This window comes from Giraffa tippelskirchi, chromosome 7, assembly GCF_054371585.1.
Source record: "Giraffa tippelskirchi isolate mGirTip1 chromosome 7, T2T-mGirTip1v1.2.pri, whole genome shotgun sequence".
Taxonomy (NCBI): Eukaryota; Metazoa; Chordata; class Mammalia; order Artiodactyla; family Giraffidae; genus Giraffa; species Giraffa tippelskirchi.
Window position 1 is genome coordinate 78063480 of NC_137281.1, and position 23580 is coordinate 78087059.

The 23580-nt window shown below is 34.7% G+C and overlaps 1 protein-coding gene and 1 pseudogene across 6 annotated transcripts in view; one reads left to right on the plus strand and one right to left on the minus strand.

Moving 5' to 3' along the window:
* The window catches only part of STYX (serine/threonine/tyrosine interacting protein), a 41317-nt gene that overhangs the window by 11803 nt on the left and 5934 nt on the right, over positions 1-23580 (minus strand). For 3 of the 6 annotated variants that reach the window (XM_081506048.1, XM_081506044.1, XM_081506047.1), the window contains exons 2-9: positions 17258-17290; positions 13426-13479; positions 9794-9891; positions 6692-6752; positions 6259-6295; positions 5806-5845; positions 5663-5713; positions 3881-3953 (exon numbers count right to left, since the gene is read on the minus strand). In XM_081506048.1, coding sequence (XP_081362174.1) covers positions 3881-3953; positions 5663-5713; positions 5806-5845; positions 6259-6295; positions 6692-6752; positions 9794-9891; positions 13426-13479; positions 17258-17290 — 447 coding nt within the window. The remainder of the gene's footprint in view (positions 1-3880; positions 3954-5662; positions 5714-5805; positions 5846-6258; positions 6296-6691; positions 6753-9793; positions 9892-13425; positions 13480-17257; positions 17291-23580) is intronic. The other 3 variants (XM_081506050.1, XM_081506045.1, XM_081506049.1) reach the window with 1 other exon arrangement.
* On the plus strand, positions 19201-19284 carry LOC145516032 (U4 spliceosomal RNA; annotated as a pseudogene).

The following is a 23580-nucleotide window of genomic DNA, read 5'->3' on the forward strand; positions in this document are numbered from 1 at the left end:
TTTAGAAAGATGGAAAGAAAAGCAATGAAGAAATTCACAAGGCAAATGCAAACAAAAAAGGATCACAATATTAAGGTTAATTTCAAAGTAAAATAACTGGACGATAAACTAATAACTACAACGAAGATCTAACTTTATCTACCAAATAATGCAGCACTAAAATTGGCAAAGAAACTAGAGGAATTAAAGAAATAAACAGAAACAGAACAAAGGGAGTTTCAGTTCACCTCTAAGCCCCCAAAAGATGAAGTGAACAAATACAATGTGCCCTCTGTACAATGCAGAACCCACAGATACACAGAACTGACTGTACTATGCCATTTTATATAAGATTTGGAATCCATGGCAAGGGAGTAGAGGGGTGTGTGTGGCCCTGGAACCAATTCCTCACAGATATAGAAGGATGACTGCAGATTGAATTTTATGCCCTGAAAACAAAGAATATATCTTCTTTTCAAATGCCAGGGAAACAATCATAGTAACAACTGTTTATTATACCACAAAGAAAACATTTAAAATTTAGTTATATGATTTATTAAAAAACCTCTCAAATGCTAAGTAAAAAACAAAATCAAAAGTGAAATGACAGGATATCAAGTTATAACAAGAATAAAAATGTTACATAGCAAAATCTATGTAGGATATGTAGAATATGGCTAAAGAAATGCTAAGAGGATAATTTATAGTCTTGAATTCTTATATCTCAGACAATAAAGGAGACCCGAGTTTGATCCCTGTGTTGGGAAGATCTCCTGGAAAAGGGAATGGCTACCCACGCCAGTATTCTTGTCTGGAGAATCCCAAGAACAGAGGGATATAGTCCACAGGGTCACAAAGAGTCAGAGATGACTGAGTGACTAAGCATGCAACTGAGAAAATCCACAAAAGAATAATAGCAGCAGCAGCAAAAACAAAAACCCAAGGAAAGCACAAAGCAAGAAGAAATTCAAATACAGAAAAATTATATAAACTAACCAGAAGAAGGGAAAAAAGAAAGCACTGATATACAAAATCAGAAAAAAAAAGAATCAAAGAAATAACCACAGAAATTATCTCAAATCCAATGAAATTATATAGAAGATTATGAAACCATCCAAAGTGACCTAAGCAGTCTATGAAAATCAGACTTAATCATTAACCAAATGAAGAAAGCTGTCCAAGAATTGGTTCACCCTCAAAATATATGAGTGAATGAAATAATGAATAACTGAATTAAATTTAAAAAATCAAGGTCCAGTGATTTCACAGGTCCTATATATCAAACATTAAGAAGCAGGTAACTCCAATCTAATTTACGTTGTTCTAGAGCACATAAAGAGAAAGCAAGTTTTCATTTTAAAAATGAGAAAACCGTGACAAACACTCTAACCAGAAGATGGTAGTACAGAAAAAAAATTACAAACCAGTATCACTTATTCAACTAATTCCAAAATCTTAAAAAAAAAAAAAATTGACAAACAGAATCTAGCAACACATTAATGGAATATACGGGGGAGCCTGGTGGGCTGCCGTCTATGAGGTCGCACAGAGTCGGACACGACTGAAGCGACTTAGCAGCAGCAGCAGTCTACCATAACAAAGTGAGATTCATTTGTAAATCAAGATGATTCAAAATTAACAAGTCCAGCATAATGTGATTCAACTCACCATATTAATGACTTAAAGGAGTAAAACTAGAGTCATTTCATTAAAAAATGTTTTAAGTTAAAAAACAGTATCTATTCTTGATAAAAACCTTTTAAATATGCACAAGCAAATACTGAAACACACACACAGTGCAATAATAAAAGCAATGACACTGAAATCAAGAATAAAGTAAGTATGACTATCACACCACTAAATTACTTATCAAACTGTTCTGATACAATGACCATCAAGTGAGAAAGAAAAAAAATTAGAAAAGAGGCAAAATTATTATGATTTGCAGATGAAAATCTAGGACAATCAACTGGAAAATTCTTTAGAACTGTTCCTAGAGTTTAGTAAGGTTGCCAATTGAAAAAACATAAACAGCTTTCTTATAAATAAATAAGCAATTAGAAAACATACTAGAAAGAAATTTGAAAAAACAATTTTAATTATAATGGGAATAAAAGAAAATAGCTAGGAACAAATTTCATAAGAAATACATATATTTTATACAAAGAAAACTTTAAAACACTAAAAGACACAGAAATTGACTTGAATAAATGGAACATACTCTTAGAAACATACTCTTTGAAAAATTTAAAGGTGTCAATTCTTTCTGCACCCTTTCCAGTAAAGTTCACAACACAAAATATGTGTTAAGAACTTGCCAGGAAAATTTCAAAAAGAACATTAATGAGGAAATCTTGACTAAATTACTTAATATAAGTAATACAGACTACTTACAAATATTATAGCATTTAAAACTTTGATACAAAGGCAGCAATAAGCAGATCAATGGAACAAAATACAAAGTCAGAAACAGACTCAAGTGTGGATTTAGAATCTGGTATATAATAAAAATGGCATTTCAAATCATTGGCTATGCTGTGCTGAAGTCGCTCAGTCGTGTCCAACTCTTTGCGATCCCATGGGCTGTAGCCCACCAGGCTCCTCTGTCCATGGAGATTGTCCAGGCAAGAACACTGGAGTGGGTTGCCATGCCCTCCTCTAGGGGATCTTCCCAACCCAGAGATCAAACTCAAGCCTCCCGCGTTGCAGGTGGATTCTTTACTATCTGAGCCAGGAGGGAAGCCTTCAAATCACTGGCTACAAATAAATTTTCTTAATATACAAAGAATCCTTACAAACCAATGAGAAAAAGACCAACAACCTATTAGAAAAATGGGCAAACTATAAGCAGTTGCTACTTTTACCACCATGACAACAATGATCCAAAAGTTTCATAAAACACTTTTGCTATTGGTATTGATTAGGTATGGGTAAGCAGGTACTCTTTGTTTTCTGGAGTCTTTTTAAAGACAATTTAGCAACATCAACTTTCAAATGCCCTCTGACCCAGCAATTTCACTCTGATCAATTATCTTACAGGTACACTCACACATGTAAACAAAGATACACCTATCAGGACATTCTTTCCAATGTTGTTTAAAATCATGAAAGACTGGAAACAATCTAAAGCTCCATGTATAAGGAACTGGTCACATAAAACTGTGATACACACACACACAAATATTATGAAGGTAGAGCTATATATGATCTTCAAGATATACTATTAAGAAGACTTACTTTTCAAGTATTCTTCTTAAGCATTACTGAATTTTTATTTTTTTAATCATGAATATTTTTCTCTTTTTTTAAATGAGATAAAAACTAAAAGTGAATTAAAAATAAAAACAAAGTAAATTAAGTTTGGTAACTGAGATAACACATTTTGTAGTGCTCTTGATGTTTCAATGTGAGATTTATTCCTGCATAACTGGATGCAATCAGCCAGAGTACATTCTTTGACTTATGCTTTTTCATCTTGGAAAACATTAATCAGATAATTCACAGGTTTATTTTCTCTTTAGTGTTCTTCTACACATCATCAAAGTGAGAAAGAACATGGAGAAGATAAAGCATATAAAACAGAAAAAGCTGCTATATGTAACACACTTAGAACCAAAATTCTCTTATGCTCTGTATGTAATAAAAATAGAGGAAAAATGGAAGATATGTCTACAATCAATTATTTTACTTTAGATTTAACAATGTGCTTTTAATCCTTTTTTTCTTGTCAATGGCAGCTTTAAAAAAATATTTTTAAATAGACTTAAACTTGAACAAAGAAATTAGTCAGATTATGGCAATTTTTAAGTATTTACCAAGTACTACAACTAAATTATACGAACACAAGCTTTTAATTATCATACTTTCTGACTGCCTTAAAGAGGAAAAATAGAGAAGTTACCTGAAGTTGATGAACAAATCCAGCATTAGGATTAATACAAAATCTTCTTTCTTGAACATAAGTAAATGCATCTCTGAAAACAAAAAAATAGGAAAACTAAGGCGATGTTATTTCACGAATTAATCTCAATTTTTCCAGAATTTATCTAAAGTAGGAACTTACCTAACAATTTACCTAAAACAGAAAATCATAATCAGACAGCTTGTACTACAGAGAGGTAGTGAACTGCAGTGGGAAAATCCTTTGCTTCCCAGCTGTGTGTTCTGGGGGATACTTTTCAACTTCTCTAAGCTTTATTTTTTTCATGTGTAAATTGGGGATCATAACAATTCCTATCTTGAAGCACTACTGTGAATATGAAAGATAGTAAGTATAACATATCGTGTATAGCATGTGTCACACACACTACATGCTCAGATTTTATTATTGGTTAAATTAGATACATATGGACTTCCTTGTGTTGTTGAGATAGAAGTGTCCAGAAGTGTATCTGGCATCTGGCAGAGACCCAATAAATAGAAGTTATTTTCATTATTATTGTTGACATGGCACCAAATAATAAGAACACCTTTAAGCAAACTTTTCCATTATAATTTTAACATAAAAAAACCAAATGAACTGTAAGATTTGAATGTCCACTATGTGTCAGGCATGTGGATCCAATGTTGAACACAGCTCAAATGGACAAGATTAACGGAGTACACACAGCATAAGAATGGAAGGTTGATACAGGCATGTCATGTGAAGTTTCACTGGCCACATTAAGAATTATTAAGGATCAGAAACCTCTGAGAGCATTTTGGGGTAAGGTGAAATATGATTTATGTTTTGAAACAATCATTTTGACTGTGGTATGAAGAACAGAACAGACTAGAGAAGGAAAGAAAACACAAGACCACTAAGATGATAACTACTGGAAGAACTTGTATTAGGGAGATTAAATAATGAGACATGACTAGAGCTAGATTGCTACTGCTAAGTCACTTCAGTCGTGTTCGACTCTGTGCGACCCCATAGACGGCAGCCCACCAGGATCCACTGTCCCTGGGATTCTCCAGGCAAGAATACTGGAGTGGGTTGCCATTTCCTTCTCCAATGCATGAAAGTGAAAAGTGAAAGTGAAGTCACTCAGTTGTGTCTGACTCCCAGCGACCCCATGGACTGCAGCCCACCAGGCTCCTCCGTCTATGGGATTAGGGAGATTTAATAATGAGAAAGAGCCAGAATTGAGGAATATTTTAGGACATAAAACAGAATTTGGTAAGCACATTAGCCTCTCTCTCTCTTTCGTCTATGCAATATGCTTGGAAAAGATCATTTTGCATAAAACAAGTAATAAATTGTGAATAGACAATAAAACAATTCTTAAGCAATTTTTCACCCAACTACTGTTAAAGGAAAATATAATAAATTAACCTTTTAAACAAAGAAAGCAATTACATCTTTGTCTAATAAGAATTTTAAAACTTAGATTAACCAATTCCCTAGTAGTAAGCAGGTAGTTTTCCATGGGCTATTACAACTGTAATTATCTTGGGTTTTTAAAATAATAAGAGAACTAGCTTCATAAAGTAACAAAATATTAGCCTAAGTGGATCTATACAATGTAGACCAGCTACAGAGGTTAAGAGACTAATCACAGGATAAAAGGGCCTGATTAGTCAAGCATAACTAGATGACAAAAATCAGGAGATTATTAACTTCCAGTTCCCAAATTGTCTCCATTAAGCTTCATTTTAATGAGAATTTAAATTATGACTAGGTTTCACAATATTTTCTTACCTGTACTTCATTCCAAATGTTTCCATAATGTATGCAATAACAAAGGCAGCACTAAAGAGGGGGAAAATATTTTAGAAAAAAAAACAGAAAACATACTCATTAATTAAATGCTGGAGAAAGAAAGATTATTGCTAACACCATACCTCCTTGAGATCCCTGCATTCCCATGGACAAGAACTTTTCCTGAAAAACAAGAAATAGTTATTTGGATAGAAAGATACCTGATGCAGCAGCTAAAATATACTGAAACCATGTATCATACCACAGTAAAATAAATCTTATCTTAAGCATTTTATGTATTCTGTATATACAACTTGGATACTTACTAATTTTCAAATCCTTGAATTTATATTAACTGTGTGGAGACTACAATAGACTTTTAGGTTAAAAAGATTTAAAGCTGACTCAATATGAAAATAGTTCTATAGAGATATTTAAGAAAGTCTATCCAAATGAAATAAGTTTTGGGAAATTTGGAAAGTCTATTATACATAATTTTTATATTCTTCATTTAAGACAAATACTAACTAAAAATTAACTATAATGAACAATTTCCTAAAAATAAATGTCAGCTAAATAAAAGAAAAATTATTTACCTCCACTTCGTAAGCTCTCATCAATAAATTCTTTTGTCTGAAGGAAAAAGACAGTGTTTTATAATAAAATATATGGGGTAACAGAAGCATAAAATACAAACATAAAACAAAATATACTGAAAATATTTTCCTGCTAATTTATATAAATAAAAATTACCTTACATCAAAAATTTCCAAAATGCTACAAGTACAATTATTGTAAGTTTAAATATTATTTTGAATTTAAGAAATCTGAAATACAATTTCTCAAATATTTGGAGATCATAATAAAAAAGATTTTAAAAAGTCAATTTTCTCTAAAATACAATTCCACAATTTTCAGATATTACAAGTAATAGCAGTATAGGAGAAAATTATGTTTTATTAAGTTTTAAAAGCACAATTAAGAAAGCAAATCATAAACATTAAATGATATTAAAATATTGTTACCTACCATGGGGAAAAAACGTATTATATTCTCAACCGGATTATCTGCAATATCCAAGACTAAATATCTGAAAACAGAGTATTGTGTGATTAAGCACACTTTCAGATAAAACTCTTCATATATAAAAAATACAAAAATTTCTTCACAACCATGAAAATAACTTTCAAAATATCATATTCCCAAGGACCAAGCCATAGATTTTATAATGCTTGAAGGCACAGCATTTAAAGCCTTAAGTAACAGTTAACACATTAACATTTCTCTGATATCTTACGTATAAAAAAAATCTATCTCCTTAAAATAGAAAAATCATAAACAGGAAGAAATTTTCCTCTAGATCAGAGTAGACCTAGAAAATAAAGACAAAAATTGCCTATTTTCTCCTCTTTGTTATTCTTCTATTTCTAGCAACTTCCCTAAGCCTAGAAGAGTTTTCTTTGGATGGCCCTGCCACCCTTCCGCACAACCCTACAGAGGACAGTTCAGAGACAGACCAAAGCCTGAGAAAGAAAGAACTAATGGAAATAGAGTGCAGCAGTCTGCCAGAGCCATGAGTCAAATATTCATTGTTTGAACTAACCTACAACAGAGCAAGAAGCAATCCAAAGACCACCTGTCCTCAAATTGTACACCTTGAAAAACATTTAAAATAAGTCATTTCAATATACAAGCCTTACTTTATTTTGTGAAAAACTGCCATTTCTGGAAATATGCAGGCAGTTCAGTGGTTAGAACTCAGTGCTCACTGTCAGGGACAAGGTTCTATCCCTGGTCGGGGAACTAAGATCCTGCAAGCCTTGTCATACAGCCTCAACAACCACTCCCCCCACCCCACCCCCAACCAAAAAACAAAGAAACTTTCATTTCTAATCCATCTAAGACCACCTGTTTATTAACACAACTTAGTTAAGTAATTGAATTATAAAATTAAAATGTAAAGTCAATATTGCTTTAATAATTATTTTGGTGGTAGCAGCTTCAATAAATTCAGGACTTATCAGAGAGAAGCTATACCCAGGACATTTTGGCACTAAAAACAAAAATTAGAAAGGTATAGTATGGCATTTTAAAATATAACATTGTCATTTTCTTTAATATATACAAGTCTAAATGTGTGTATACATGATGTGCATGCAAGCGTGCACTGTAAGTTGCTTCAGTTGTGTCCAACTCTTTGCCAACTTATGAACTGTAGCCCACCAGGCTCCTCTATCCATGGGGATTCTCCAGGCAAGGATACTAGAGTGGGTTGCCATGCCCTCCTCCAGGGGACCTTCCTGACCCAGGGATGGAACCTGTGTCTCCTATGTCTCCTGCATTAGCAGGCGGGTTCTTTACCACTAGTGCCACCTAGGAAGCCAGTGTATACATGAAACACATACATAATACAAAAAATTTAGAAGGAAATTTAACAAAATGTTAAAGTCAAGCTCCTCTGGGTTGTGGAATTATGGATGGCTTTTTAAATATTTTTCTTGGTGTTATTCTGTATTTTCATAAATATGTATAAAGAACAAGTGTATCTTCTGCAATTGGAAAAATTTCAATCTATTTCATTTTAGATTACATGCATTCCCTTTTTAAACATAATTTTAACTGAAAAATGTGTACGCACGGTAAAAAATTCTAACAGTATAAAGATATCTGCAATGAAAACTAGGTTTTGCTACCATTCCAGACCCTACATTTCCCTTCCCAGAAGGAATCACTGTCAAGTTTCTAGTCTGTGAGTTAACAGTACCTGCCTCCTAGCTAGGGATAAATTAAGTAGCTGGGTTTAGGGAAGGAAAGAAACCTTTTCCTCTTATACCTTTTTGACCCTTTGGTCTTTGTATCATGTGTAATACATGCTTTATTTTTTAAGTGAAGCCAAAATAAAGAACATTAAAAACCATCAGATGCTCAACCTCATCATTTTAAGATAAATGTGAAAGGCAAACTAAAACTACACAATTTTTACTCCAGGAGATCACAAAGCTGAAGGGCAATTTACTCCAGATCAGGTGGTGAAGGGGCTTGCGATAAGGCAATGAAGCTACCAGCGAGGCCATGCAGGGCTAACCAAGACAGACGGGTCATAGTGAGGAGTGAAGAGTCTGACAAAATGTGGTCCACTGGAGAAGGAAAAGGCAAACCACTCCGGTATTTCTGTCAGGAGAACCCCACGGAGAGTATGAAAAGACAAAAAGATATGATACCGGAAGACGAGCCTCCAGGTTGGAAGGTGTCCAATATGTTACTGGGGAAGAGCAGAGGGCAATTTACTATAGCTCCAGAAATTCTGTCTGAGAGAGATACCAAGGAACGAGTCACTGTTCACTTTGCACTGGGAATGCAAACTGATACAACTCACTGGAGGGCAATTTGTAACATCTATTAAAATTTAAATGCTCACATTCTTTAATCCAGCCATTCTACTACAAATATATCCTATTGATATATTCACATATGAATTAAATGACATAGAGGGATAGTCACTACATTAGCAAAAGTCTGGTAACAATTTAAATGTCTAACAATAGGAGATAGTTTGAATAGATTTTAGTAAAGTAATACAACAGATTACTGTCTACTTAAAAAGAAGAACACAGGAGTTCTCTGGTGGGCTAGTGGTTAGTATTCCAGGCTGTCACTGATGTGGCCCAGTTGGTCAGGGAACTGAGGTTCTACCAGCCAGGAGATGTAATGAAGAAAAAAACAAAAAAGAAGAATGTAGCTAAGTAATAATATGAAGCAATCTCCAAAATACATAATTTTTTTTAAAAAGCCTAAGTTGATCTGTGTATATATATGTAACATAACTCCAGAAAGATACTCAAAAAGAAGTAACAATGGATACTTGTAGTGAGGGGAATTGAGATGGGACAGGAATAGGGAAACTACTTTTCAGTATACATTCTTTTGAACATTTAGAATTCTACATTATGTGCATAAATTACTCATTTAAAATATTTTAAGGGAAGTTTATTCTTTAAATGATGTACTGTATGACCCATTTTTATAAAACATATATATACAGAAGTCCAATATAATAAAATCAACTTAAAATAAAAACATTACATGTTTGATACCCATAACATTTTTATATATTACATCAACAATTCTTACCTAAATAATTGTTGAAAGTTGGGTTTGATAAAGTTTGCTTCAATATTTTGTCGTATACATATTATATGAGTTATTCCATGTTTCTGTAGTATAGGTAGCTATTAAAAAAAAGGAGAGAAATGGTTTAAAATACAAAACATCATCTTACTGTAATAGAGATTTGAAAATACATAGGACTCAACTTTATAATTACTATAGCCACATCTGAGCTTTAAATACAGGGAATCAAAGCTAATTTCATAATAACATGCCTGAATTCATCAGCAAAATATTTCAATGATTCAAGATAAACACACTACATGTCCTCAAAAGGCTTACAGAATTATTTTATATCTATAATTTTAGAGCTTGATATGACCTTAAAGATAATTTATTTGGGAAACAATCCTATACCTTCATTATATATATTTACCCTTTGACCTTTCTATTATGTATAACATACTTTACATTTATTTATAATTTACATTTATATACTCTTTACTATTTATTTTTAATACTATCTAGTGGCTAAAGGCATGGGCTACATACAGAGTCATGAGCTATGGAGCCCAAGCTCTAGATCCCAGCTCTGCTAACGACCTGAGCACTGTGGCTCAATTTTCTCACGTGAAAACTAGGAAAACACTACCTGTTCACTAAATAGTTGTGAGAATTCTATAAGATAATCTTTAGCATACTGGCTGGGACACATAGCAAGTATTTTTAGTAAATGGCAGTTATATATATCGGCTACAATTCTTATTTCTTAGAACTACTCTGACACAAGCAGTTGTTCAACATCTCTGACCTAGTTAATAGCAGTGCTGGAGCCCAAATCTCTAGACTACTCTCTGCATCTCCCAGTACAGTTTTTCTATTTTAAGCCAGAATTAATTTATACAATTCACAAAAACTAACTTCTAGGGTTTAAAAATTCTTCTAAAGTTAAAACCAGCAACTCCAAAGTATTCTGTGGTGCTTTGTGGCTCTATATTTAAAGCAATTTAACATGATAACTCTAAAAACTGTTAAGTTTTTATTTGCAAGTGACTATAGGTTTCAGTGAAATTTAGAGACAACATGTTATTTAAATAGTTAGAATATATATGCCATGAGAATAAGGACTTTGTTCACTGATTCACACTAATTATGTGTAAAGCAGTGCCTGGAACATAGTTGTTGTTCAACAATTACATGTTCATGAAATGAATGAACAAATCATGAAGAATCAGAATAAGCCTGCATTTTCTATTTTCAGTTTATAATCCTATATATTTAATTCCCTTTCTGTATTAATAGAACAGCAATACTAATAATTCATGAAAAAAGTTAAAGAATAATTTCTACTTGTTATAGATCAGATGCTTGTGTCTCCCTAAAATCCCTACATTGAAGCCCTGACCTCCAAGGTAATGATATTAGTTTGTGGGGCCTTTGGGAGGTAATTAGATATAAATGAGGCCATGAGGTGGAGCACCCATAATGGAATTAGTGCTCTTATAAGAGGAAGAGGCATCAGAGCTTCATCCCTCTGCCACGTGAGACTACCTCAAGAAGGCAGCAAACCATGAAGAGGGCCCTCACCAAAAATGGCGCCCTCATCTCAAACTTCCCAGCCTCCAGAACCGTGAGAAATAACTGTTGCTGAGACCATCCAGTTGATGGTATTTTATTATAGCAGCCTAAGCTAAGAAAATGTGGCTTCTAAATGTTAATTTTTGCAGCAAAGTTTCCTATGTCTGGCATAGATTACAGTTATCTTTGCATTTCCCGAGTACATCCTGAGACAGGGGAAAGAAGTTTAAGAATTTGGTAGGATTAATAATAAATCAATGTTCCATATTCACATTTACAGAACCTCCAAAGTAAATTCAATATGCATTCCTTTGTCTATCACTGATCTATGATATATGAACCTTTCATATCTACTCTATTAATATGAGAAACAACAAGAAGACATATATAATCAGGGATAAAACCTGTTTGTTTTAACAAGCTTGGAAGGCACATTAGATTACTAAGTAAAAACAAACCTTAAGACAGAACCCAAATATAACAGCAAACAAAATATATATATTTTTTTAGTTTTCAACAGACTTTCATTTATACAAAGCAAACTATAACCTTATCTCATACCTGCAAACAGAAAAATTTTATAAAAAGAAATAGTTCACTACCTACGAAGACCGTAAATATGGCCCTTTTATTAAAACTGTATTTGAATGTAATAAAAGATAGGCTAAACTAAATGAATTTATTAGGAGCTTATTCCTTAAGGTTTCTTTATTTCTATTATTCTTCTGCTGTTACTGTTTTAGATGATGATATGAAAAGAAATACAGGCTGAATTATAATGATTTATGGTGGGAAATAATCAAATTTTCCCATAGAAGCTTTTCTTCAATCTAATGAGACCACGGTGAAGTTAGGGGGAAGAGGTTTGAGAAAATATATCTGTAAACAAATACTTACAAATTAATATGACAAAGAGTATAATAAGTATATTTACAAAGCACAGTGAGAACACCGAAAGCAGATAGTCTAAAATCATTCTGAACCCCAGTATTTGTGAATATTACATTCTTTGGGCAATAATTTTGTTTTTACAAAGTAAGTCACAATTAAGTCTATAGTTATCTACCATATCCTTTTCTTAGTACTTATTTAGATATATATTTTTATCAACATCCCACCTTCCCAACTTACTTGCAGGCCATCAAATGACTAGTATTGCTCTTAGATATGCCTCAACAGTCAAAAAGCTTTCCAGTTCCAAAATGAATGACATTAACTTAAAAAAAAAAAACTCCCCATCACCTAAAATTCATAAATATATCAAATTATTTCAAAAGTTTTTAATTCTAAAGTTTTTAAAAAACCTATGCAAGTATCAAACCGATTTCTAAACAGGCAGGGTATTAGGGAAAACATCTGTGATATGTTTTATATTATAATTCAAAGAGAATTAGCATTGCCATAATTCATAGGGCTGAATCCTCTAGGAAGTGGCAACAACACTGCTATTAATACATGTATCAATGAGATCTACCCTTTCAATTGTGTAACTGAAGAAATACATTTCAGTGTAAATATATAGGACACCTAGATATATAATACAATACTTTACAACCTGGAGGTTCTAGATCTCCATAGTCTGGAAAAACAGAAATAAAACTTGAGTCACTTCAATTAAAATATGTGGGTTCTATGAGTGCATTTGTACATGCTCATGCATGCACACTCTATTTTACCCTTTAACTAATATGTTAAATAATCTTATTCGGGGATTTAATTACATCTCCTATTTCTCAGAAACTATGATTAGCAATTACAGATGTCCAATATCTAGATTAGCAATTCCAGGTATCCTAGAAGGTGAATAAACTATTAAAGAACAGTTTTTGGCAAGTATTTTAAACACATGGATTTCATGAGGAAAACAAAAATACAAAACCTCACTTATGATTTGTGGTTAACTTGAGAATCACTGGTCCAATAAAATTTGAAAAGAAGTAGGTACTCAGCAGTCACAATTACTGTTAATATGCAATATCAGTGGACCCTTCCTCAAACAAAACTCTTTCTACTAAAAAAACTTACCCCAAGTAGTTGGTTAATAAGGTCTATTGATGAATCTAATTTAAAGTTCTTACCTTGCTTTTCATGGCAGAAGAATATGGGCCTAAAAACAAACCAGGCAGAATTTCCTAGAAAAAAATATTGAGCTATTTACCACCAGCAATTTAAATCTATACAAAATATGTACCATGTAAATATTTTCATAGCTGTTATAATAATTTGCTAAAAAGTTTATTATTTAGGGAGAATTTTCTAACAACACTGAGCAAATGACTGGGAAGAGAAATGCAGATGTGCTTTATATAACAGGATGACATATTTAAAATTTAAACTAGTTCTGAAAAGTCAGGTATTTGAACTTCCATAGTGCTTTTTTATAAGCAGTCTGAGAATTAGTATTTTGTATTCTTGTCTTTTTGATTACTAAAACTCCTCTAATTTTACTTCTATTCTCTGCTACAGTCTAGAGATAAAACACGTATAAAAAAAATCATCCCTTTGGAATTACACAAAATCTTATTCAATCAAATCAAAAGTAGCACAAGATAAAACAAGATTACAACTGTTATCTATGTAAAGTATTACTGCAAAGTTTCAAAACAAGACTATGGACAGAGTTTCAGCAATTTAAATAAATAACTTCTGAATGGTGAATTAAAATTTGTTCTGTGAGAATTTAATCTAGAAACTCTTCAGTAGGAATATATCATACCCTATATACTAATACAATTTTGTGCTTCAATTCTATAGGAAATCAGAATTATTTGTGTATAGATTTGATTTAATAGCTTCTTGTATGCAGAAACTAAATTTTACTCATATTTGCATTCCCCATAGCATCAAGTAAAATACCTCATGGGTGATCATATATTTTTAATATGTGAATTTTCACTAAGAGAAACAGGTTTTTTAGAGGTCAAGGAATTCCTGAGAAGGAGAGACACTGCTTGACCTTGGGAGTAGCAGAGCTGAAATACAAAACAAAAAAGTGTTGCTATGTAGGTTCAGTTCAGCCGCTCAGTCATAGCCGAACTCTTTTCGACCCCATGGTCTGCAGCACGCCAGGCTTCCCTGTCCATCACCAACTCCTGGAACTTACTCAAACTCATGTCCATCGAGTCGGTGAAGCCATCCAACCATCTCATCCTCTGTCGTCCCCTTCTCCTCCCACTTTCAATCTTTCCCAACATCAGGGTCTTTTCCAATGAGTCACTTCTTAGCATCAGGTAGCCAAAGGATTGGAGTTTCAGCTTCAGTATCAGTCCTTCCAATGAATATTCAGGACTGTTTTCCTTTAGGATGCACTGGTTGGATCTCCTTGCAGTCCAAGGGACTCTCAACAGTATTCTCCCAACATCACAGTTCAAAAGCATTAATTCTTTGGCGCTCAGCTTGCTTTATAGTCCAACTCTCACATCCATACATGACTACTACAAAAACCATAGCTTTGACTAGATGGACCTTTGTTGGCAAAGTAATGTCTCTGCTTTTTAATATGCTGTCTAGGTTGGTCATAGCTTTTCTTCCAAGGAACAAGCATCTTTTAATTTAATAGTGGCAGTAACCATCTGCAGTGATTTTAAAGCCACCCAAAAGTCTCTCACTGTTTCCACTGTTCCCCCATCTATCTGCCAATAAGTGATGGGACCAGATGCCATGATCTTAGTTTTCTGAATGCTGAGCTTTAAGCCAACTTTTTCACACTCCTCTTTCACTTTCATCAAGAGGCTCTTTAGTTCTTCTCTGCTTTCTGCCATAAGGGTGGTGTCATCTGCATATCTGAGGTTATTGATATTTCTCCCGGCAATCTTGATTCCAGCTTGTGGTTAATGGACATTTCGCATGATGTACTCTGCATATAGCTAGATAAGCAGGGTGACAATATACTGCCTTGATGTACTCCTTTTGTGATTTGGAACAAGTCTGTTGTTCCATGTCCAGTTCTAACTGTTGCTTCTTGACTGCCATACAGATTTCTCAGGAGGCAGATAAGGTGGTCTAGTATACCCATCTCTTTAAGAATTTTTCGGTTTGTCGTGATCCACAGAGTCAAAGGCTTTGGCGTAGTCAATAAAGCAGAAGTAAATGTCTTTCTGGGACTCTCTTGCTTTTTTTGATGATCCAGAGGATGTTGGCAATTTGATCTCTGGTTCCTCTGTCTTTTCTAAATCCAGCTTGCACATCTGGAAGCTCACAATTCACATACTGTTGAAGCCTGGCTTGGTGAATTTTGAGCATTACTTTGCTAGCACGTGAGATGAGTGCAATTGTGCGGTAGTTTGAACATTCTTTGGCATTACCCTTCTTTGGGATTGGAATGAAAACTGACCTTTTCCAGTCCTGTGGCCACCGCTGAGTTTTCCAAATTTGCTGGCTTATTGACTGCAGCACTTTCACAGCATTATCTTTTAGGATTTGAAATAGCTCAGCTGGAATTCCATCACCTCCACTAGCTTTGTTTGTAGTGATACATCCTAAGACCCACTTGACTTTGGACTTTAGGATGTCTGGCTCTAGGTTGAGTGATCACACCATCGTGGTTATCTGTGTCATGATCTTTTTTGTATAGTTCTGTGTATTCTTGCCACCTCTTCTTAATATCTTCTGCTTCTGTTAGGTCCATACCATTTCTGTCCTTTATTGTGCCTTCTTTGCATGAAATGTTCCCTTGGTATCTCTTCTTTTCTTGAAGAGATCTTTAGTCTTTCCCATTCTATTGTTTTCCTCTATTTCTTTGCATTGATCACTGAGGAAGGCTTTCTTATCTCTCCTTGCTTTTCTTTGGAACTCTGCATTCAAATGGGTATATCTTTCCTTTTCTCCTTTGCCTTTAGCTTCTCTTCTTTTCTCAGCTATTTGTAAGGCCTCCCGAGACAACCATTTTGCCTTTTTGCATTTCTTTTTCTTGGGGATGGTCTTGATCACTGCCTCCTGTACAATGTCAAGCTATCACTAATTCATTCATTCCATACTATATTTTTTTCCCATAAATTCCCTTTATTAAATATCTGTTGGTTTGTATCACCCAGAAAATAGTCTTTATCAATTCCCTGTGGAAAGTTCACCTGCTTATTTTTTATTTTTTTTAATTTTTAAATTTTTAATTGCAGTGTAGTAGATTTATAGTATTATACTAGTTTCAGGTGTATACACAGTGATTCAGTATTTTTACAGATTATACTCCATTAAATGTTATTATACAGTAATGGCTATAATTCTTTATCTGATACAATATAAACTTGTTGCTATTTTATACACAGGAGTTTTTAATCTCTTAATCCCATACACCTAATTTGTCCCACCACACTTTTGTGTCTCCTTTGGTAACCACTAGTTTGTTTTCTGCATATGTATAATTGCTAAGTCGTGTCCGACTCTTTGCGACCCCATGGACTGTAGCCTGCCAGGCTCCCTTGCCCGTGGGATTCTCCAGGCCAGAATACTGGGGTGGGCTCCTCCACATAGTGTGAGTATTCAACTCAATCTTCTGGAAAACTTCACTAAATTAACTGAAGTTGACTGGAAATCAGATACACATGTGAACAATTAAGTCAAAGGGGTGATCCACTTTACAGCCCACTCTCTAGAGTTTATCTAAACTACACAAACACAGAAAAACTGCTTTCAGAAATAATACAAATACTGTGCCCAATTTTTCAGATGAAGAAAACCAAAGTGACTCATTAAGCACATACATATATGTCAATGACTCTAAGAAATTTCATCTCCCATCTTTTTAAGAGCCACAGTTAACTTTTAATATGTTAATATTTAAAATACTCAGTGATGAACCTACAGAGCATGAGTCAATGGGACTCAAATCCTTTGTGAAATTAGGTTAAATTATTTAATAATGATAGTAACAGTAATACAGGTTGGCTGCAATAAACAAGAAGGCTGTCATACCTGCATCTCTCGTCTCATAGGGTAGGTCCACTCCTTAAAAATGGAAGGAAAACATAAGAAATGTAAATAACATTATGAAAAATGTCACCCAATTAAAGGTCAAAGATGTGATATACAAGTGTACGGATTTTTTAAAAATACATTATGCTTAGAGAATATTCTATAAAAATAGCAGATCAACTGGCTTCATAAATATGTGAAAATTTAAGTGACAGGAAACAACAATTAAGGTGACTCTTAAGTAATCATGCTTCCAAAATTATGATTATGTTACTTTATAATAGACAGAATAGTTCAGTAATTAAAAGTATAGGTATACCAGAAGTTTCTTGCAAAAATGATTCTCTAAATCAGAGATGTAAAATAGACACTTTGTCAGTCATGCCACCTCTAATCAACTGACAGTAGATAGCTATTGGGCTTCCCTTGTGGCTCAGCTGTAAAAGAATCCGCCTGCAATGTGGTAGACTTGGGTTCGATCCCTGGGTTTGGAAGATCCCCTGGAGAAGGGAAAGGCTACCCACTCCAGTATTCGGGCCTGGAGAATTCCACGGACAGTATAGTCCATGGGGTTGCCAAGTCGGAAACAACTGAGCGACTTTCACTTTATTGGCTTCCCTGATAGCTCAGCTGGTAAAGAATCTGCCTGCAAAGCAGAAGACCCTGGTTCAATTTCTGGGTCGGAAAGATCCGCTGGAGAAGGGATAGGCTACTCACTCCAGTATCCATGGGTTTCCCTTGTGGCTCATCTGGTAAAGAATCTGCCTGCAATGCAGGAGACCTGGGTTCGAGACCTGGGTTCAATCCCTGGGTACGGAAGATCCCCTGGAGAAGGGAAAGGCTACCCACTCCAGTATTCTGGCCTGAAGAATTCCATGGACTGTATAGTCCATGGGGTCGCAGAGTCAGACACGACTGAGCAACTTTCACTTTCAGACAGCTATTAATAAAACTCTACCTGGAGAAAAATTCAAGGAAGAAAAGAGTGCTGTAATCATTGAGCAATATCTGCAATAGATGAAAGAACACAATGTGATAGGTATTTATCTGCCATGCCTGATCTAAACTGCTAGATGCTTATCAAACAGCCTTTCCCATATCTTGCTTGGGCTTGATTCTGTCTAGTTCAAGTCCCTTTAAAGATACACTTTACGTAGATGCTTATCAAACAGCCTTTCCCATATCTTGCTTGGGCTTGATTCTGTCTAGTTCAAGTCCCTTGAAAGATACACTTTACGTAAGTACAGAGTTCATTATTGGAATGCAGACCAAAATAAAATAGCTAGAAAGTGAAGTTGCTCAGTCGTGTCCGACTCTTTGCAACCCCATAGACTCTAGCCTACCAGGCTCCCCTGTCCATGGGATTTTGCAGGCAAGAGTAGGTTGCCATTTCCTTCTCCATGCAAAATGCCAACGCAAAATGGCAAAGACAGAAAATATTTTAAAAGTTAGAAGAAGAAAAAAGCAATTACAGTGAATTGAAATGAAGAATCAAGTACACTACAGGCAGTCTTCATTTGTAAATGGACTACATTCTAAAAGTTTCTAGCTTAGTTGCTTAAAACCCAGAATTAGAAATAGTAATTAGGTTTCCAAAGTTAAAACTGCAAAAAGGTTTTTTAAATTTCTTTAGAAAATTTTAGAATTACAGAAAAGTTAAAAAATAGTACAAAGAATTCCCTTTACCCTCGATCCAGATCCCCCAAGTCAGAAAAGTATTTTTAACACAGAAGGTAGAAATGTTATACTTCTGTAATGGAAAGAGAGAATACTACTCCTAAAATGACAATCAGCATTCCTTTTTTTTTTTTTTTAATAAAGAGAAACAAACTACATTTTTTGTTTCAAATCTTGAAAATTGGTCTCAGCAATGCAGAATTAGTCTATAAACCCCGAGAAACCATCTACAAAATGACTTAAAATATATCTTCCAAAGTATCTTTAGCTTTGTACAGTGGCAGTATCATAGCCAATGAAGTTTATCTGCGGCATGATAACTGTTAATTCAAAAGTATCTTTAAATGCACAGATGAACTAAGAAGTGAGGGAAGTCCCCAGATAGACACACACTCACAAACACAAGAAAGCACAAATCCAGCAAGGGCAGTAAACACTGAAACACAGCATCCTGAGAAGATCTCCTAGCCTTTTCAGTCTTATGTTTGTTTCTGCTCTTTTTTTTAAAAAAATAAAAAATAATTTTTTATTCATATCTTACACTTAACAAAAATGTTGTAGACTTAGATGTGAACCCAAAATAACAACTTTTAGAAGAAAATATATGAGAATATTTTTGTGACTTTGGGTTAGGCGAATACTTCTTAAATATGACACCAAAATCACAATACATAAAAGAAAGAATTCAATAAATTGGACTTCCATCATGATACAAATATCTGCTCTTTATAAGAAGCATTCACAGTTAAAAATTAAAATTGGAGCCATGAATTGGAGAAAATACTTGTAAGGAATGTATTTGATAAATAAACTGTATCTATATAGAACATAAAAAGAAAAAAAAAAAAGAACATAAAAAGAACTCTTAAAACTCAATAATAAGATTTGAAGAAACAACGAGGAGACTGAATTAGTGATCAAAATCATCCCAACAAACAAGTCCAGAACCAGACAACTCACTGGTAAACTCAACCAAATGTTCAAAGAAGAATTAATATCAATCTGTTACAAACTTTTCCAAAAAACAAAAAAACTGGGAACACCTTTCAAACTCATTTTATGAGGCCAGCTCTGCTGTTCAGTCCCTAACTCATGTTCAGCTCTTGGTGACCCTATGGACTGCGGCATGACAGGCTTCTCTGTTCTCCACTATCTCCCAGAAAGTGAAAGTTGCTCAGTGGAGTCCAACTCTTTGCAACCCCATGGACTGTACAGTCCATGGAATTCTCCAGGCCAGAATACTGGAGTGGGGAGACTTTTCCTTCTCCAGAGGATCTTCCCAACCCAAGGATTGAACCCTGGTCTCCCACATTGCAGGCAAATCGCCAGTATTCTGGCGAATTCAGTATTCTGGCCTGGAGAATTCCATGGACTGTATAGTCCATGGGGTCACAACGAGTTGAACATGACTGAGCAACTTTCACTATCTCCCAGAATTTTCTCAAAATCCTGTTCATTGAGTTGATGATGCTATCTAACCATCTTATCCTCTGCCACACCTTTCTCCTTTTGCCTTCAATCTTTCCCAGCATCAGGGTCTTTTCCCGTGAGTCGGCTCTTAAAATGGAAGTATGTAAGAATGAAGTGCTAAAATGACCAAATCTGAATGTAGAGCTCAAACAATTTTTACAAATATACCTACCCACAAAATCACAACTCAGATGGAGATTCCCATCATCCCAGAAAGTTCCCTCATTCCTCTTCTCAAGTCAGTATCTCTTGTCTTCAGACTGACTTTTATCACTAGAGATTTTAGTTTTGTCTGTCCTGGAACTTCATGTTAAGTGGAATCATTTGTTGTTTAGTCGCTAAGTCATGTTCAACTCTTTTGTGACCCCATGGACCAGAGCCCACTCAGCTCCTCTGTCCATGGGATTCCCCAGGCCAGAATACTGGAGTGGGTTGCCAGTCCCTTCTCCAGATCTTCCCAACCGAGAGATCAAACCCTCATCTCCTGCAATGGCAGGAGAATTATTTACTAACGAACCACCAGGAAAGCCCAAATGGAATCATACAGCAGTACTATTTTATGTCTGGTTTATCTCAAACTAATGTCTATGAGATTCATCTATGTTATTGTGTATGTCAGTAGTTTATGTCTTTTTATTGCTGTGCAGTCACAACTGACTCATTCTCAAAGTAGCTTTCAGGTTTTGGCAATTATGGATAAAGGTGCTGTGAAAACTCTTTTATATGCCCTTTAATGGACATATGCATTTATTTCTCTTGGATATATAAGTGGCAAATAAATGACAATCAGAGTAGGCCTATATTTGGCTTTACCAGACACTGTCAAAAGTTTTCCAAAAGCAATTTATGCTCCCACCAGCAATGGATGGGAGTTTTAGTTGTTTCACATTCTCATCATGGTGTTACTTTAAATGGCACTGCACTTGAGAAAAAGCCTAGGACCTGCTCAAAGCGGGAAGCCAGATCACGACCAAAACCCTGGGTCTCCAAAGGGCAACACCTTCAGTGAAGACACACTGGAGGGAGAAGATGCTTACTTCATCCCCATAAAAATGAGTATCCCTGCCGTTCCTAGCTTTGGGTCTGAGTAGGTGGTGGTGGTGGTAGTAGTGGGATGGGGTCTTCGTAATCAGCCTGACCTTCATTCGTGAGACCAAGTGAAAATTTAATGTCAAGTGGTCCTGAGTAGATAGTGTCCTGGGAGAAGTAAATGCATTTTCTCTCTGGAGGAACATACCCTAAACCTAAATCAGAAATAATTCAAAAGTTAAGTTCTAAGAACTCACAATTAAAAAATTCATTAAAAAAAAAAGGAGGAAATAAGCCAGTATTAGAAGCCATACAACTGAATCACATTCACAAAAACTTCAGATATTAATTACAACAATAAAAAATATTGCTGTCTTTGTGGATATGATAAAACATTTACTATAGAGTACCCTTAAGTATAACCAAAAATTAAGAAATTAATTTTTTAAAGACCCAAAAGGAATATGTAGAACTGAAAATGTACAACTGAAATGAAAAGTCATCAGATAGGCTAAACAGAAGAAAGGACACTGAATTTGTGAATTAGAAAACAGAACTAATGAAATGACCTAAATCCAGAGTTGGAAAATATGAGCAGTTAACAGACAGGTAAGATAGAATTAAAAGGTTTAACATCCATAGAATCTAAGTTCTAGAAGGAGGGGTGAGAAAATAAAGGAGAAATATTAAACACAATATTAATGAGAATTTCCCAAAACTAGTTAAAGGTACCTTAGAAACAGGCAGCCCATAAGGGAAAGAAATGTACAGGTAAATAGGAAAAGAGGAAACTGCTCAGCATAGCAAACACAGAAAGAAGATTTTTTTTCCAGACTAAAAGCAAATAGAAGGATGGAAAATATGAATAGAAGCCAGAAGACCTACATATATGCATCCAATTAATTTTCCTGAAAAGACACCAATGTAATTCAATGGAGAAAGAAAAGCCTTTCAACAAGTAATGCTGGAAATAACTGGATAAATGTCTGGAAAATAAAATAAATTTTGATCCTGACCACACATGCACACGTGTGCACACACACAGACACACACACACAAATGTCTCATTTATTTTCATCGCTATAATCTACTTCCAATACTTGATGACAGTGCTTGGCACACAGTGAATCAATCAATCAAAGAGATGCAGCTTTGTGTGGGTCTATGAGACTTGACCCAAAGAATGTTTGACTCCAGTGTGCTTAGGACCTCAGTTGTGTTCAACTCTCAACAGCCCCGATGGACTGTAGCCTGCCAGGATCCTCTGTCCACAGAATTTCCCAGGCAAGAACACTGGAGTGGGCTGTCATTTCCTCTCTCAGGGATCTTCCCAACCCAGGGATCAAACCTACCTTCCATCTCCTGCATTGGCAGGTGGGTTCTTTACCACTAATGCCACCTGGGGAAGCCAGTGGGCACTCAATAATTGTTGAATGAATGAAAAAAAAAGTATGTGTGTTTGTGTGTAAACATAAATGCAAAAATGATATAATTTCTAGAAGAAAACATAGAAGAATATCTGCAACCTTGGGAAAAGGAACAATGTCTTAAAGAGGGCACAAAAGGTACTAAGCACAAAGGTAAAACAATTTAGTAAGTTTGATTTCATGAAAATTAAAAAATTCTGATCAGCTGAAATATACTGCTAAGAAAATGAAAGATCAAGCCACAAACTGAAAGAAAATATTTGTAGTACATATATCCAAAAAAAGACTTGTATCCAAACTACAAAATACCAACAATAAAGTGAAAACCTAATTTTTAAAATGGGAAAATAAGTGAACAGACATCTATCTCATGGAAGATAACTAAAAGGCCAATACACATGAAAACATGCTCCTCAACATCATTAGTCAGTCATTAAGGAAATTCAAATTAAAACCACTTCATACCCACTAATGACTAATTTTAAAAAGTGACAGTACTATATGTTAGTGTTGATGTGGAGCCAGTGGGACTCTCAAACTCTGCTGATGTTGAGTATAAAATGAAATGCTAATAGTACACCTACTCTATTAATTGAGCAATTCTTAACAAAGATTTGCTAAAGAGAAATGAAAACATATGTCCACCAAAAAGACTTGTACAAGAATATTCAAAGCAGCTTTATTCATCATAACCCCAAATAACCCAAATGTCTATACACC